Here is an 18,334-nt window from a genome sequence, read left to right on the forward strand (position 1 = left end):
CTCATCTCAGCCCAGAAGTCAAATGGACACAGTCTAATCAGCTACTTCACTGTGTTCCCATATCAATATCATTTTACATGACAGCGTTGACTTTTTTATTTTGTACCTCTGGTCTCTTAGAACTCACGACCTAACGACATACAAAAGTCACTGCATTGTACAGTATATTCTTTCTGGATCATGTGGCCAGTAAAGTAATGCAGAGTTTCTCTTTTTCATTTTGTACACAACTATTCGGTCCCCTTTTTGTGTGAACGACTAACACCATAAAGACAAGAGACTGTCCCACAGCGAGCGCCATTATCCTCATTTGTAAGATTCATCGCGTCTCGCCCTTCTCTATGCAGGCATGTCTATTCTCCACCTAAGTGTGCCCATTCAGAACAGCTATAAACACTTTTGCCATTAGACGTGGTGAGACAAGACTTTGTATAAACTACTTTATGTAAAGCATAACCTGGCCTACTAAACACATGATTTCAGTGTTAGCATGTAAGTCTACAAAAGGTAATTTTACGTTTCATCAGATATGAACAGAACCGCCTAAATACACAATCAAAGCTTCTATACTGCATAAGAATCCCCCTTAACAATCTAAATAACACCTAAATACACCCATCATACAGGATTTTCAGTCTTATATGTTCACAAATGAGGGTGAAAATAATGGAGCATCACAGCAGACTCAGACTGGATTCACTCTTCAATCTTTGCTCTCCTCTTCCTTTCTAACATTGCAAGATAGTTTATTTTTTAAATGTGGCTGGTAAGGATGACCAACTGAACAATTACAGCCAAAACCTGCCAGCATGTGGGTGGCTGGTGATGGTATTTTCCCTCTAAGATTATACTGAAGATGGATAACCATCAGTTACCAAAGAGAACAGATGCTACACACAGTCAGGTCTATTTCAAATGACAGCTGTAGGTTCTATAAATCCAGTTCAATGCATTTACATTTTACGATTTATATCCTCTTCACTTCTGCAACAAGGTAGGCTTGTAAACAAACCACCAAACAAACCATCATAACATGTTACGTACAAATATGTCATGTAAAAATTAAAATAAAAAAATCTTGCAGTGGGGATAAATCTTTCATCCCCCCTCTACTTCTTTCCTCTTTGAATTCAGGGACTCTGAAGCGGTGCCTTGAAGGCATCATTACCCACTGACCACTGGGGAGGCGACCCGTACATTCAGGAACGACTGTGGCCTTTAAGAGACACACTTCTGTTACAGGCGACTTCTTCCACACTCTGTTCTACCGCTAACCATCTTAAAAGGGAGAGTTCACCCCAAAATCAAAAATACATATTTTCCTTCTTACCTGTAGTGCTGTTTATCAGTCTGGATTGTTTCGGTGTGAGTTGCTGAGTGTTGGAGATACACTCCCGAGACTGAGCTACTGCCGCCCGAAGTCCGACAGATCAGACATATGTAACAACAGCTTTTGCTGACACTAGTTAAATAAATGCCAGAGACTGTATACTAAGGTCCTGAGCAGGGTTGTCAAAAGTATCAATACTCAGAAAAGTATCGATACTCAAACGCTGTATCCGGATACAATACTAATTTACAAAAGTATCGATACTAACAGTGCACGCCACCTCAGCGCCTGTCGGGTGCATGTGACAGGTCCGATGGACATGTGCTGTGCAGGCAGCGTCTGGCAGGCACAGAGCCCTCGCTGCAACCCGGCTTGTTGTCGTCGCTGTGCATGCATGCACACATTTCTGTTGCTGTAATATGGCCAGCGCGGCTGCAGGAGGATCAGAGCAGCCAGTTTTGGTCAAAAATGATAAAGGAAAAAGCGCTCTTTGGAAATATTTAGTGAAGTGAACACAGCACGCTGCAGACGGCAGGTACAGCCCCTCCCCTCACTAGCAGCTGAGCAGCTGGTGTCGCCAGCATCAAACTAAAATATAACTTCTAACGTTAATGTGGGAGCTAAGCAGAAAACTTTATCAGTCATGCCCGTCTGTAACATTAATAGACAATGTTAGTTTAACAGGACAACACAATTATGTGTGTCTGAAAAGTTATGTTAACTGTAAAGTCACAGATTGAAGCTGAAAAAACGTTTGGTTTCTCCCGTAACCCCTGGTTCTCTGATCACATAGTGAGGTAGAAACAGGAGCATCCTGAGCCTAAACTACCAACTCTATTTGATCAGCAACGAAAATATGGTGCCAATTCACCAGAAGCACAGAAAATAAACGGGGCTGTAGATAAATACATTTGTATGGACAGATCTTGTTGCTGGTTATTTATTTATTTTGGGGGGATTTTTTGTTTTCATCATTGATGTTACTGTTCTGATCTTTATTTAAAAAATGACATGCCTCTTAATTTTTTGCTGCTGTATCGGAAATGGTATCGAGTATTGAATATTTTCCTGGGTATCGATATCGAGTTTGAAATTTTAGTATCGTGACAACCCTAGTCCTGAGTGCTGTAAATTCATCACTTCTACGCAAAAGCCTGAAGATAATGTTATCTCTGATCCTGAACAGCCAAAGCCCTCTGAGCAGCTGCCTCCGTCTCACCCTTGGTCTGGGTCCGCAGCTGCCTGTGCCGAAGAGCAATGTGAAAGCAAGAAGCGCTCACTCTGCATTTAAAACTAAGGACTGAAACTTCCCTAGGACTAGCCTGTACTGCACACTAGCTGACAAAAACAGAAGAAGTAGAAAAAGACTGCTTGACTTGAAGAATCACAGGCTGAGGGGTCTCCGACTGATTGTTCAAATCTTCAACTTTTAGGGGGAAGCCCTAATTATTGCCATTTGTTATTCACAAGCACAAGCCTCTCGACCATGAGTAGATGCACCCTGGCTGATGCCATCTAGTTCCATTATATTGGAGAGAAGGCAGACATCTCTACAGCCAATATCTCCAACACCCGGCAACTCACACCAAAACTACCTAGACTGATAAACAGCGCTACAGGTAAGAAGAAAAATATGTATTTTAGATTTAGGGTTGAACTGTTCCTTTACACTGACCATCTCAGTTCATCTGGGCGTCTGTGTTTCCCCATTCTGTCTTTGCTCATGTTTTAATGTCTTTCTCTCTGAAAAACACTCTGGTACCTATAACATTAAAAAGCTGCTTGAGGTAAAGCCCGGTCCAAGTCTGCCAGCTGTTCCAGATAATACTGCAGTATATGCTCTGGAGAACAGCACCACATTCAAGTACACGCTACACACCCACGCTTAAGAGCACATATGCACACACACACACACACACACACATATACACAGGTGTCGTCATATTGATACACCCAACAGATCGAATGCTGTCTGCAATCAGGCCTGTCAGAGGAGGGGCTGCTGCAGTCTGGACTGTTTCTCTCAGCTCGGTAACAGTGCACAATTCAATTTTGTATCGCCCCTGTCGTGCAAACATGCCTCACAATCCAGCCAAATAACAAACACAGTTGTATTTTCCAGTTCAGGGAAATCTTGTTCAGTTTGACTGAAGGCTTTATAACTTTGCAGTGGAAAATAACTGAAGAGGGGTTGCCCAAAAACAACTGCTTTAAATCCTGGTTGGCATGATTTTCTTTCTTTCTTTTTTTTTTTTTTTTGGATGCCTGGCCGGGGTTTTCAGTCGGTCACTCACTTGCATGTTTGTCTGCCAGGGCGATGAGTGTGCTGGAGATGTCCCTGCGCCGGTAAAAACACACCACTTTGGCCTCCACGTTCCCATTGGCTGTCTGCAAACCAAGAGACAATCGGCGTTACCACGGCAACAAGTGGTGCCGCACACAGAGCACCCACACACACACACACACACACACACACATTAAAAAAAAAAAAAAAAACCCCAATAGATGAAGCTAGTTCTTAACTATGGCAGAAAACACAGTGTGAGCAATTCTCCAAAATCACAATAAGTGTTGCAGTTATCAGGACAGCGTGGTGTGTTGGGGGTTGTCTGTGCAGCACTGAGATCTGTTTCTGCCTTATAATACTACACTGGTATGCTGATATGAAATGTGTTTTTAAATTAGGACCTGCATGACGATGTTTTATTGAAAGATAACTGAAAAAAGAAACTGAGTAAAAGCAAAAAGGCTCATTTACAAACAGATCTGTTGCTTTCTGCTCCCTGTACATAACATAAAAAGGAATAACAGAGTATAAATTACAATATTGATAAACTGTGAGTCTCTGAAGTGTTACATATCATATTTGTATCTTGTTATAGGCCAAGCATATTGGATTTAGGATCTCTCTCGTGAATCCTTCCAGTGAAATGTAATGTGAGAGGAAGATGGATGGAGAGATGGATGCACGAAAAAGCAAACACGGTCAACATGTCATATTTTTCTGCATTCTGCACACTTTCCACTTTTCCCAATCAGAAAATAATTAAAATCCAATTTCGCACATTTCCGTGTTTGACAAACACCGCAGCAACAAGAAAAACATAATTTCCTCGGTTATGATTTTTCTGATAGCAAACTGAAGCACTTTTCTCTTTATAAATGAAGTTTTTTAATGAAACACAGACGTGATTTTTTTGGTCTAGATTGTGCTCTTTGGTTGCACGACACATATGGACGTTCTTAGCTGAGTAGATGCAGCTGTAGTAAGGCTGCGCGATTATGACCGAAATGATGATCATGGTGATCTTGATCAATAATTAGAGTATGAGTGGTCCTTATTCACAGTGCATCTCCTGGAAACACCTTATAAAATAAATACTTTTTACCTAAAACTAAATCAGCACAGTCCTACTTTCACTTTTTATGCTGTGCTACATTCCTGCTAATTAATAAATCTTTGCATTGAGCATCTCCAAGAAGCAAAATATATGTAAGAGTATTTATTGGATACACATCTTGCATTTATTACTTTAGTGGATGGATTCAGTTACAGCTCTATAGTGCTGGAAAAGAACGAGGATTCAGTGAGGTAAAATTAGGGTTCGGGGTTATTCTCACCCATCAGCCAAAACGTTAAAATCACTGGTGGGTGAAGTCAATAACATTGATCATCTTGTTACAGTGCAGTGTTCTGCTGAGAAACGTTTGGTCCTGGCATTCATGTGGATGCTACTTGACGTGCTCCACCCACCGAATACCACTGCAGACCAAGTACCCCCCCCATGACAATAGCACTTGTCGATGGCAGTGGCCCCCCAGCAAGACAATGCACCATGCCACACCACAAATACTGCTCAGGCATGACCCGAGAAATGGGACAAAGAGCTCAAGGTGTTGACCTGGCCTCCAAATACCCTAGATCCCAATCTGATCGAACATTTGAGGGACGTGCTGGTACCCTAGAGGTACCCCCAATCCACAATGGGTCCTTCTTGGACCGGACTTGGCTCTGACCTGTCAAGGCATGGACACAGGATCTCTGGAGGGTGTCCTTTGGTGCCTGGCATTGGGGCATTACAATCAGATCTTTTGAGTCCTGTGGGTTGTGAGGTGGGGTAACAGCACATCCCACAGATGTTTGATCAGACTGGGATACAGGGATTTTGGCGACCAGGTTGACACCTTGAGCTCGGGTCACGTTCCTCAGGTCATTGCTGAGCAGTATTTGTGGTATGGTATGTCAGAACCAAAGGTTTTGCAACACAACATTGCATTCACTTGTTAATCAGGCTTGGGTGACACCCCTATCAAGCTTATGAAATGCTTTGCTTGACTCCTGCCCACCCTTTTGCACCCTGATGAAGATGTTAGGGTCGAAACCGGTCGGTGTTTTAATGTGAGCAGCCATGTTTTTGGAATAAAGGCTTTTTTAACTTCAAATGCATTTGTTTCTGCTCCACGCATGAGAGCCATACGTGCCTTCAAGTTGAGTCTCATATGATAAAGCAAGTCCTCGAGCACACTACTACCTCGTTCTCCAAAGTTAGTTGTCTGTCTTTGACGGCCCAGACACCAGTCTCATGCACTCTAAATCCACAATACTTCCAAACACAGTTGATGATGCATATAGTCGGGACTAGCTCTTCGCCTTCTGCTCCAGACATTTGATTTTTGTTTTGCCCATCTGCTCTTTGTTGTATATTACTCTTCTGAACTGCAGATGCAACACGTAGGAAAGTTTTTCACAGGCTGCTGCTGCAGACAGCTATCCTGGCTGTTGGTTTAGGAAGCGCTCAATTTGATATGCAGCGTTCTATGTGGGTGGGACATGCATTTTTAAAGTCAGTATTGCAGTAGAACATGTTCATTTAGTTGTGGGAAGTGAAAAATCATGATCAAGATTAATATACGATTAATTGCGGACTACAGGCCAAGTAAAGCAGGATGATACGGAGGAGGATAATAACAAACAGACTAACTAAAAAGGTAGACAGATTTACAGTCAGCACTACGACTTAAGTGTGGGTTTCAGAAGAAAAAGCAAATCTATGATCATACAGATGCATCGAGGTACAATTTAAACATGTGACAGCCAAGCAATTTAAATCTTCGTAAAGCACTACAGTGCCTCGGCTGGTGTGATTACATGTTCAGTAAGTTAATGTCATTATGACACTGACAAAGTACAGCATAATTACGGGTATGATTCCCTTCTGCATTTCCATTATAAATTCATAAATATTTATATGTGCATGCCGGTAAAAAGTGTAAATATAACTTTAGGCTAATTAAAGAAAAAAAATAACAGAAGACGATTAGAGAGGAAGTGCAGAGGGCAAACAGAGATGCAGGCAGGAAGATGAAGTGTGTGTGTAAGAAACAAAGAGAAGGTAACAACATATCTGGTGTGATCACAGGGATCCATCGAGGTGTTGTTTAAACAGTCAAGCAGTAAAGTTAATGAATGTGTTACCAGCATTTCCCTGGCTGATTTAACGATTTAATGTCACACTTTTTGCATGATTAGGTGATCTGTAAATTGTCGGAAAAATTATCAGACTATTCTGATAACCTATTAACTGTTTAAGTCAGTTCTTTTCAGCTAAAATTATAAACATTTTCTTGTTCCACCTTCTCCGTTGTGAGGATTTTCTGGTTTTCTCCATCTGTTATTTGATAATAAACTTAATATCCTTAGTCTTTAAGAGTTGGTCGGACAAAAACAAGTAATCTGACACATTATCTTCATACTGACCATCCTGAAGAAGGCCAACAGGATAATTAGAGACCCCCATCACCCCAAGTCACAAACTGTTCTGCCTGCTGCCGTCTGGCAGACACTACCGCAGCATCCGGTCCTGCACCACTGGGCTCAGAGACAGCTTCATCCTGCAGGACACATAACTTGAACTCCTGACTTCATCACAATGCCACTTCACCATTAGACCATCACTTCACCTTTATATACTATACTGAGTGTTTTACAAACTATTTACACCACCATGTTTATATTTATTACTCTCATTAGGCACATTCCTGTTTATATTCAGTTTATTAATTTGCAACACTGTTTATGACTGTATTAATATCTTATCTGTGTCTATATTTTAGCTCTATATTCTAACTTGCTCTATTTTATGTCTTACATCCAGATTTTTGTTTTCACTTGTGTGATTTTCTTTTGTATAAATATTTAATGAGCATTGTTGGAGGGAGCCTGACGCCGAAGATTTTCATTACCAACAACCAGTGGTGGAGGAAGTATTCAGATCATTTACTGAAGTAAAAGTACTAATACAACACTGTAAAAATACTGAATCCTACATTAAAACTGTTACTTAGGTAAAACTATGTAAGTACAATCAGGAAAATGTATTGAAGTATTGGAAAATAAAGGTTCTTATACATTTTTACGTGTACAGAAAATGTTTTACTTATACAGAAAATGTTTAATCAATTTAATAAAACAAAAATAATTCAAATAATTCAAAGAAAAGGCACCAAATCTTCACAATTGAGAAGCTGGAACAATGAAATTATTTTTGCATGAAAACTAGCAATTATCAAAAATACTAAATTAACTAATCTATTAATATCAAAATAATTAAATAAAAATAATTAATATTAAATCAAATCAATTATCAAAATAGTTTGTAATAAGTAAAACTTAGTAATAATTATATATGACTTAAGTACAACTAATTGTTTCAGCTGCACAGCTGTTTTCGTCTCGTCTGTGTGCAAAAATCTGAATTAGTAAAGTTATCAAATAATTGCAGTGGAGTAAAAAGTACATTATTCCTCTCTGAAGTGTCATGAAGTTGAAGTAGAAAGCAGCATGAGATTAAAATACGTAAATACTTAAAAGTAACTTAAATTTGTTCTTAAGTACAGTAATTGATTAAATGTATTTAGTTACATTCCACTGCTGCCAGCCACTGCTTCTCTGTAATTTCTGCAAATATGGTGGGAACAAATAAATAATAATAATTATCTTCTTCCACTTTATGGACCAAAGGAAATAATCAATGATTAAACTAGTTGCAGCCCTGGATTTTTTAATATTTAAATAAAATCCTTTGTGCATATTTTTGTTGGTTTAAAAATCGGACATTTTTTGGCTCTGAGAAAAAAAGACACACATTCCTAATTTCATGTGTTTCTGAACAGTTTTGAGCAGCTGGCGGTTGTCAGGAGACTTTTCCCCGCACTGTTGTATACTTTCTAAACGTGTATCTGAAACCTTATGGAAGAGAAAGCCAGAGATCCCTGAGGAGCAGAGAGACTGACAGTGACAGGCAGAATAGAGGGCTCACTCTGAGCTCTGTGTCAATCACATTAAACAGCCTCCATATTATCCAGCGCAGGCCTGGGACAGGGGACAGACAGCGGGCACCTGTAACTAGTCCGCAGAGACAGGCCTCTTTTTCTGCTTCTTTGGCTGAACAATGTGAGAGACGGCCGGCTGGGATTTACCAGACAGCATCCGGAACAACATTATCATCAATACAACACTGTTTTTACTGCAGTGACGATGTGCACTGTTTGAAACCACATGCTTCCTCTATTTAAAATGGCGTGTTGCAGTTTTAAAGCCCACAATAATAACTAATATTATGACGTTAGCATTCACGGTGCCAGTGTCCCACAAATAACCCACTTTTCATATACCAGGGTGTCTACAGGTATCAGTTACTTCAATTTAATGCTTTTTAAGATTTTTTTAAGATAATTTTTTAACCACATTTAAGAATAATTTGGACAGATCATAATTTTCTATTCAAGCATTGCGGGTATTTATAAAAGTCGTATGGTATATATATGTATATATAAGCAGAGGCAAGTCTTATATAGGAGTACGGTTATTAGATTGAGTTAGGTTCATCTACATTTTGCCAACAGGTAAGTGCAAGTATTAAGTAAAGAGACATCATGAGGTTCAGTGGTCGGCTTAAAGATTTGTAACATTAGAAATGTTAACACACAGAAGCGCCTTATAAGATGTTTGTGGCAATTAAGACCTCACAGACTTCACAAATTTACGACTGTTTACTGACTTTTAAGGCCGTTTAAGGACCTTTAAGGAGAAATAAGTCTTACAATTTAAAATATGACCAAGTTGGCATCTTAAACATGTTTGTTTCCTCAGGCCAACTGTCTAAAAACTAGTGATGTCCTGTTAACTGTCATATACGATTAAAAAAATATACAAATCCTCACATTTCAGAAGCTGAAACACAGAAATGTTTGGTATTTTTGCTTAAAAAATTATTAAAGGATGAATCGATTATCAACGCAGTTGCTTGCATAACCGTGATCAACATATTGATTAATCATTTCAGGTCTATATAAGACTAAATTTTATTTGCATAGCACTTTTTTTTTTTTTTTTTATCTAAAAAAGGTTACAAAGTGCTTCACAAAGTCCATGAAAATGAACAGGGAAAGCTTTCCTATAAAAATATATTCTAAGCAATGATTTTCAAACAGGTAATGCCCTAGGGAGCCTAATCTCCTCAGGCAGAGAATTCCAGAGCTCCAGGGCCTTGATAGTAAAAGTCCTGTCACCTTTAGTTACCAGCCTTGATCTAGAGATGACTAGTGAGGGTAGGCTTGAGGATCTCAGGTCGCGAACTTGGAGCATAGGTAGTCCGAAGCTCAGCTATATAACTGGGCTAAACCCAGTTGAGCTTCAAAAGTTATTAAAGAATCTTAAAATATTAAACATTCAAAAAACACCATTTTCATTTTAACCAAAAGATTCAATTCCTATTATAATATTTTTTAAAGTAGTGTTGTAACTTGAAACATGTACAGATCCTGAGCATCATAACACTTAAAACAACTGGAGACGACTGAGAGTTTTAGGCAGTATTGATATGTTTCTTTACCAATCCAATAAAAAGTGCAGGTCAGGGTGTATAGCATAACGAAGTCTCCTATTATCACAAAATGTATCACAAAATTGAGCTTTATGAGAATTCAAATGGGCATTTTACAAAAGCTGAGGATTTGTTTTTGTACTTTGTACCATGTTGGAAACACCTGAGCAAAAACAAAGCACTGAAATCTTACCTACTTTTTTACCAGTGGCTTGATTAATGAAACAAAAAAGGCACGTTATCTCTAGATTAGACATTTTCTTTATGGCATTTTTTGCCTTTAATTGATAGGACAGTTGTTTTACTGTGAAGGGGGGAGAGAGAGGAGGGAATGACATGCAGCAAAGGGCCGTAGGTTAGAACTGAACTGAACCTGAACCGGCAGGGACAAGGCCTTTGTACATGGGGCACCCACTCTACCAGATGAACTAACAGGTACCCCACTGAGTGCACTCTATGTGGTAACGCTGTATTTCCACAAAAGGGTTTTATCCGGAGGCCAGTGTGAATTATTTGCAATGGGAGCTCAGCATTTCTATTTACCTGTTTTTATGCACATTTTCAAGAAACAATCTGTAAAAACTGAGAAAGAAAAAATGTTTTTACACAAGGGGGAGGTGAAAATGTTGGTGTATCGATAACAGGAAAATGCGACTTAGTGCAGTGGAAACAGATTCAGCAAATAAATTATGACATACTGTTATTGAATAAGCCACTGCAAGCTCTCTTCATCGTCTCTGGTTGACTTTTAACACGCTTATATTCACACACTGCACTGTTACCAGAATTTCTCGTTGTGCCCTCGTCAGCAGTGGCACCTGACTGGAGAATTAGCGCCACCTACTGCTTATCTTGAACCACCTCCCAAAATTCGCATAAGAGTAACTGATGGAAAAGTGCATAAATTTGCATTTTCTTTTGCCAATTTTCTATAAAATTAGATTAAATTTTGTGCTGTATTTGGATGGAAAACCAACGTATGCTACAAATGCTAGCAGCGTGACGAGGCGCTGAGCACAGCAGTTTGGCCTTTTTTCTTTTTTTTTTAATAGTCGCCAGGAGTTTAAAAGTGGTCAACTCTGGTAAAATGCTGCACTCATCACTGTCACATTTTACCCAGCTGTCCAATCACAGTGGAGGGAGGGGCTGGACAAATGCCACAAAGACCAAGAAGTCACAACAATGGATTATAAATTAATACTGCTGCTCACATGGACTGGCAGGTCTGTCGTCTCTCCTTTCATTCAGAGTGAGAACTCTACCTTGTGCCGACATTCTTACTCCAGAGGATATTCTGTATCATAGCAACCGGACGCAACTAAATTGTCTCAGCTGGAAAAACGCTGCACCTCAAAAGTGCTCTCACGTTCACAGCTGGGTGTTTTTAAAAGAGCGCCTGGTGCTTTCAGCTGGGAAAAAAACACTTTGGTGGACACACAGCCAACCATTGAAAATTTGATCGACCAATCAGACAGTGTCAGCCCTAAAAATCAGATATAAGACAAGTGGGGTTTGTAGGGTTAAGACGGAGGCATGACATGTGATTCGAGCACACTCACCTTGTTCAGCTCCTCTATCCTCCTGATCAGCAGTGGGTTACTGGACGAGTTCTCAAAATAAACATAATCTGCAGAGGAACAGCGAGAAGGAGGAAGAAGAAGGGAGAAAGAGAGAGTGGGGAATTGAAAGAGAAAGGGAAAGAGCAAGGAGAAATGTCAGTCAGCATTTCGAGGTCATCCAAACGTTCAGGGTGATTTCCAGTTGGACCACAGTATGACAGCTTAATTAGTCAACGGGAAAGTGCGACACAGACATCCACCAAATGTGTGGGGTTTAACTCAATTAGGTTATTTTCATACACAGAAGATCCAGTTGTATTTGGGAGGTCCGACTGAATGAGACGTTGACACACAACAAATCTGGCCCTCCAAAGCTTTCCATTCAGGCTGCAGCCTTGTATTTCCACATGCTTCCTTTGTCTTATTGCTCCGTTCATTCCCCCCCATGTGTGTTGTTGTTTGCATGCACGGTGTGTCTGCGTTTGTGTGGGTGTGTGTGAGAGACTGCACAAGCTTTACCACGCATGTGTGACTTTACTATGCATTCATGTGTGTGTGTGTGTGTGTGTGTGTGTGTGGCTCCTGGCACTGCTCCAGGCCCATTGGAGGCTTAGCTCTCACCAGGATGTCCCCACAGGCCCCAGTCTTGGTAGGGTGCCTGGTCTTAGCCCTGCATGTGTCTTGGCTGAGTGCTGTCAGATTATACCCCACACTTGGTTGGCTGCCTGGAGCTGGAGCTATCCTCCCTTCACCCTGAACCTCCCCTCCCGCCCATCCCCCTACGTTCCCTCCTCCCCGGGGCCCCCGTCTTCTTGACCGGCTAGGCCAAAGATCGCCCGAAATTCCACCAGCATAACCGCGATACACACTGACTCCTGCTTTTATTTCCTGCACCTCCTGCGTCCAACACTAACTGGTTTAGGCATGCACTCATCATGTTCGCACACCCAGGATCTGCACTGACATCCAGACCTATCTCGCACGAGGAAACATCCAAGTACAAACACTTAAATACGGTTAGAAACACCTGTAATCTGTAGTGCATCTTTTATTTTTGAACAATGTCTTTTCTCTTTGGCAACAGATAGCTTCAGAATATACTGTAGCTAGACATTGTAACATGCTTGAATAAGAACACAAGTTTTTTTTTTGCTTCTCAAATGAAAAAATGTGCTCGATTTTCTTGATTTACATGATTATAAATTGAACATCTTTGCTGGCAATACTCAAGAGTCTGGTATCACTGTCAAGTAGGGTTGCATCTAACAATTATTTTCATTATCGAGCAATCTGCAGATTTTTTTCTTGGTTGATCAGCTAATTGTTTTGATTGTAAAATGCCAGAAAAAGCCCATTATAATTCCCCAGAGGCTGTGTTTTAGTACTTGAGATTGGTCTTGAACATCTTGGTCGGCTTTGTCTTGGTCTCAGGATTTAATTTCAAGACCGCTCAAGACCAAAACTCTAGGAATATCCCTAAATTTAAAAAAAGGAGTGTTAAATAAAAAGGGTTCAGTTGATTTCAGCTCCTTTGTGTTGTTTGCTCGTAGTGGCACTGTGGTCTCAGTCTCGATACACTGTGATCTTGGTCGTGACTTGGTCTCAGTTTAGTTTCGTCTGACCAACAGTCCAAAACCCACAGACATTCAATTTACAGATATATAAAACAGAGAATAACAATAAATCCTTGCACTGGTGAAGCTGGTCACAGAATATGACTAACCAATTCATCAATTAATTTAGTTAGTTAATTTTCTGTTGATAGACTAAGTAATTGATTGTCTAATTGTTCAGCTCTTGTCTAAAGTTGTAGGTTTTACACTGGAGTTTTATTTGGCTGTATTGTATAGTATAAGTGCAGAGTAACAGGAAAGGGTGGAGAAGCAACAGGGGCAGCAAAAGGCCCCAGGTTGGAGACGGACCTGCTGTGCTGCTGCAGTAAAGACTCAGCCTTGTTACATGAGGCACATGCTCTACCAGGTGAGATACTGGGGCGCCTCCATCTTTCATATTATCACCATTCTCCTCCATTTTACCAAGTCCAATTTTTTGTTTTTCACCTTTTATGCACAAATGTATGAAAAATAATACTTTTGGATCGTAACATTACATGAAAGTTTCTTTTCTTTTCAATCACCATTTTGACTGATTATGAAACACAAAAAGCTAATCTATATTTTTTCCTGTTCCTATAACTAGGGAAGCAATTACTGATTATGTTTATTGCCAATTAATCTGTCAATTATTTTCTTCATTAAACAATTAGTTGAGGTCTATAAAAAAAAAAAGGGTAAAAATGTCGATCAGTGTTTCCCAAGGCCTAAGTTGAGGTTCTCAATTATCTTGTTTTGTCTACAACCTAGAAATATTCAGTTTACCTTTAAAGAGGAGTAAAGAAACCAGATAATACTCATATTTAAAGTGGAAATAGAAAGTTTGGACTTCTTTTCTTTTCTTTAAAAAAGTACTCAAACCGATTGATGGCATATCAAATTAGTTGGTGATGAATTAAATAGTTGACCACTCATCAATTAAATCAATGAATCTTTGCAGCTCTACCTACCACATTTTCAGTTCCAATAGTAGGACAGCAGTATGAAGAATAAATTTGTTTTAGTCTCAACTCACTCTGGACTTGGTCTTGATTCAATTGCAAAACTGCTCGCACTCGTCTCAAGTCAACAACTCTGATTTTGAATTGTTAGACAAAACAACCAATTTCGAGACATCACCTCGGGCTCTGCGAAACTGTGATGGGCATTTTTCTTACTACTTCCTGACAATTTATGGAGCAAAGAATCATTTTCACATCTGAACTATAAATAGTGAACATTATGTCAGGTGACATCAACATTAAACTCCCGAGTTTAGCTGTCAAACAACGAGAAATCTACAATCTCAGAAACAGAGGAGGCAGATAGACTAATCTCTCCACCCACACTTATCTCCAACAGACAACAATGCAAAGCAGCCACTGATTCTGAGTACACACACCTTTGACTGGGAAACCTTTAGCTCCACTCTCCCTATTGGTATTCCTCTCTCCACCCACACTTACACAACTGAACAGAACAGATTCACACCCCGTCTTTGGAAGGAAATGTAAATGATCTCTAATAAAAGTGGCTAAAAGCTGAGAGTAGGTAGCATTAAGTAAATTCAATACAATAATTCCTAATACGATCGTTGTATGACGATGTAAGGACCCAACACTTCCTCTTGAGGGTTAACCAAAGCAGCAGCAGCAGTTCAGAAAGCATGTAGAGTGTAATTTCTATAACAGCTTCTTCTGTCAAACCACATACTCGCTACTCAACATCGCTACGAGACGAGGAGAGATCGTCACATCACGCCTGTCTACTCTTCACCCTGAAACAGCTTGTTACTAGACTCCGCTGCCACTGTGACATCTTCGTCCTGCTGCTGAATATCAAATAGGCCAACTTGAAATTGAGCGGCGCTGAGACAGAAAATGAAGACAAGATATCGGACTTGCTCGTTCTCCAAACACACGGGGGAGAGGCGGCAGCGGGCCTGGAGGTCAGAGGTTAGAGAGACAGGCTTGTGATCATGAGACCGGCTGTGAAACAGTGGACTGGGGAAAGTGAGAGACAGACTCTATCCCATTAGTGAGGAACCACGGCCGAGGTGTCCCTGAGCAGCAAACTAGATTAGAGCAAAAGCTATTTTTTAATTAATCGATTAGTCTATCACTGGAAAATGTGACTACAGCGTTGATAATGTTGATAATCAGTTGTTTATTTTCAAGCAGAAATGCCTAGGGCTGTCCTAAATACCATATTATGGGCTCTGGAGCTTCTGTAGTAATTAACGATTATTCAAAGCTTCGATACGGGGAGGACAAGGCTCAGGAAGGACTCAGCCAGATATTTTCCATTTTGTTCCGTCTTAACACGACATCATACCAGACCAGGAACGGATTCTGAAGAATTCGAGATGTTTTTAATTTGTCATTATTCCTTGTAGGGCTGCCCCCTAATAGTCTACCAAACTTGACTCAACTAGAAAGGTGATTAGTCTGCAAGATTTCATTGGTCGCTTAGTCGCAGAAAAAACAACAACGTGAAACTCTATTAGGAGCTGCGCCTTGTCAAAATAAATCAAAACCTATATGACTGGACCATGTGGGAATTTAATTTGAAAGGACAGACACAGGAAGTGTCCACGCTCAGCAGTCAGACAAGAGTCAGGTTAATTTCCAGGGCTGGTACCTGCGGTTATTCCACAGGCTAGTTAATAACATGTCGGGCAGGAAATCCAAAGCGTGGGATCATTTTGAGAAGGTGAAGGACGAACCCAAGGTGATATGTAAACTCATCTTCATTGGTCGACTACAAACATGACGTATCATCTGAAACATGGAAGTAGCTACATGCCCATTAGCCCACAGCGTCATTAACAGGCGGCTCGCTCAGTGTGTGACGTGCACTTGTAGATAAAATATAGGCCTATATTAATGAAGGTTCATTAGTACGGTTTTGTATTTCTCTGTAATGTAGCACAGTGTTAACAATGTTACTGATACTGTTCTTTCTCACACCTTCAACTCAAACCATTGTGTTGCCCCGCCCAAAATATATCATTTAATAATCAAATTAATATCGTAAACATGTGGGTGACTAGTCGACTAATGGCCCTAAATGATGACTATTGGTCGACTAGGAAAATTCTTAGTTGGGCCCTAATTCCTTGATATGTGTGCTTCTACCATGAGTAAGTAAAGAGACTATGAAGTTTGATGGTTCCTTTTTGTCATGCTGTATCCTATAGAAGATCTGCACTGTACCGAGGGCACCTTTCTAGTCTGGTATGTTATTTCTTAATAAAAGGCATTTTCCAAAAGGTGTGGTGTGTTTATGCGTGTTTGTACTGTAAACCTGCAGGGTTTGGTTGAATGAGGTTTATGCACTTTTTTTTGTCACAGTAACAGCTTGTAATGTTTCTTATCTTAACATTTCTTATCATAAATTATTGACCTACATAAATGCTCATCATAATAGGCTCCAAATCCGAGACATTGCTACTCAAGGACAAATAAAATCATTTAATATTCAAATCCTAAATTTGAAAACTGAAAACCTAACCAACAAACAAATATCTGAATATTCAAATATCAAGGTCCTGCCCAAAAAATACCAGGGACATGATGCTTCCAGCTCCTCATATGTGAGAATTTGCAGCATTTTTCATCTTTAATCCAAGAAACCAGAGTATCTTTGGGTTTTGGAGTGTTGGACTTAAAATAGCAACTTGTAGACATCACCTTGGGCTATCTCACTATTTTATAGATCAAAAAATAAATATCAAATAATCTAGTAAAGAATGGGTAGATAAAAATCAATAAGCCCTGAACTGAATTCCCACTGGCTAACGGTTGAAGATACTACACTGCGCTTCCTACATGTAAATTAGGGCAGCAGCTATCATTTCCTTTAACAATTCATCTGTCAATTATTTTAGATAAGGTCTACATTATTGCATAATTAATTGGTCATCAGCAAGTTTAAGCTGGTGTCTTTAAATATGAGTCATTGTTTAGTCTATAAAAATTGAGAAAAAGTCTTTGAGATGCTTTTTTTGGTCCAACAAACAGTCTTAAATTGAAACACGTTCAACTTACAAAGATATAAAACAGAAAAAAGCTGCATATCGTCACATTTGAGAAGCTGCAACCATTTACGTTTGGCATTTTCACTTGGTAAATTGCTTAAATGATCAGAGGATTCAATCACTGATATGTGCATACTGTAACTGGACACACTGTTAATAATTGAAGTACACCTTGTGTAAGGAGGAAACATTTCCAGGACACATAAAAGGTAAACAAAACTGTCAATGTTCAAAAGGGCCGTGATCAAAAAGTAGATTCACACTCAAAAACAGGGACGGGTCTCATGACAAACCGGTGACAAAATGTTGACGAGGGTTTTTTTGCGGCCTTCAACGTCCGCCAGCTCCTTGGGACCAATTAATCTAGAGCCAAAATGCGTCATGACCATTTTAAACTGAAGCAAAACCACATGTCAAACATCCAGTGTTGGTGTGGCGTTGGGTGTGATTCGCCACCACACAGTACGTTTTTCTGAGGGGGGGGGTTGGTGACGGGAATATGTCTCCCTGTTCATTTAGCGTCACTGTGAAGGTGGGTTATTGGGCACAGCTCGCCGTCTTCCTTTTTCCTGGCTTGGAAACTTAAGTTACCAAAAATGGAATCACATTTAGGTTCAACCCGTGTCCCCTCCTCGCCGCCTCCAGCTAAAAAAAAAAAAAAAAACTATGGGAAGAAAACGGTTAAGTGACAGTCAAGAGTGGGCTGTTTGAGTGTTGGAGTTTCCACCATGTGAGGAGCTGAAGCCTGGTAGAGAGCGAGCTGGAGAGGAACTCAAAATGAGAGCAACAGAGAGGGAGAGGGCCTGTAGGCACTGAGCAGCGTCACTCAGTCTCTCCGTTTTCCCATCAGCCCTCCCGCCGCCTCAACCCGCGGAGTAACCCCACCCCCACTCCCACCCCCCACCCCACCACCATCCCCCACACCACCC

At 40.2% G+C, this 18,334-nt stretch overlaps 1 protein-coding gene across 7 annotated transcripts in view; it reads right to left on the reverse strand.

Annotated features, from left to right (window-relative positions):
• mta1 (metastasis associated 1) overlaps positions 1-18,334 on the reverse strand; it is a 75,886-nt gene that overhangs the window by 45,537 nt on the left and 12,015 nt on the right. For all 7 annotated transcript variants that reach the window (XM_050061721.1, XM_050061720.1, XM_050061719.1 and 4 more), the window contains exons 2-3: positions 11,775-11,842; positions 3,625-3,718 (exon numbers count right to left, since the gene is read on the reverse strand). In XM_050061721.1, the coding sequence (XP_049917678.1) occupies positions 3,625-3,718; positions 11,775-11,842 (162 nt within the window). The remainder of the gene's footprint in view (positions 1-3,624; positions 3,719-11,774; positions 11,843-18,334) is intronic.

This window comes from Epinephelus moara, chromosome 14 (assembly GCF_006386435.1).
Source record: "Epinephelus moara isolate mb chromosome 14, YSFRI_EMoa_1.0, whole genome shotgun sequence".
NCBI classification, from domain to species: Eukaryota; Metazoa; Chordata; class Actinopteri; order Perciformes; family Serranidae; genus Epinephelus; species Epinephelus moara.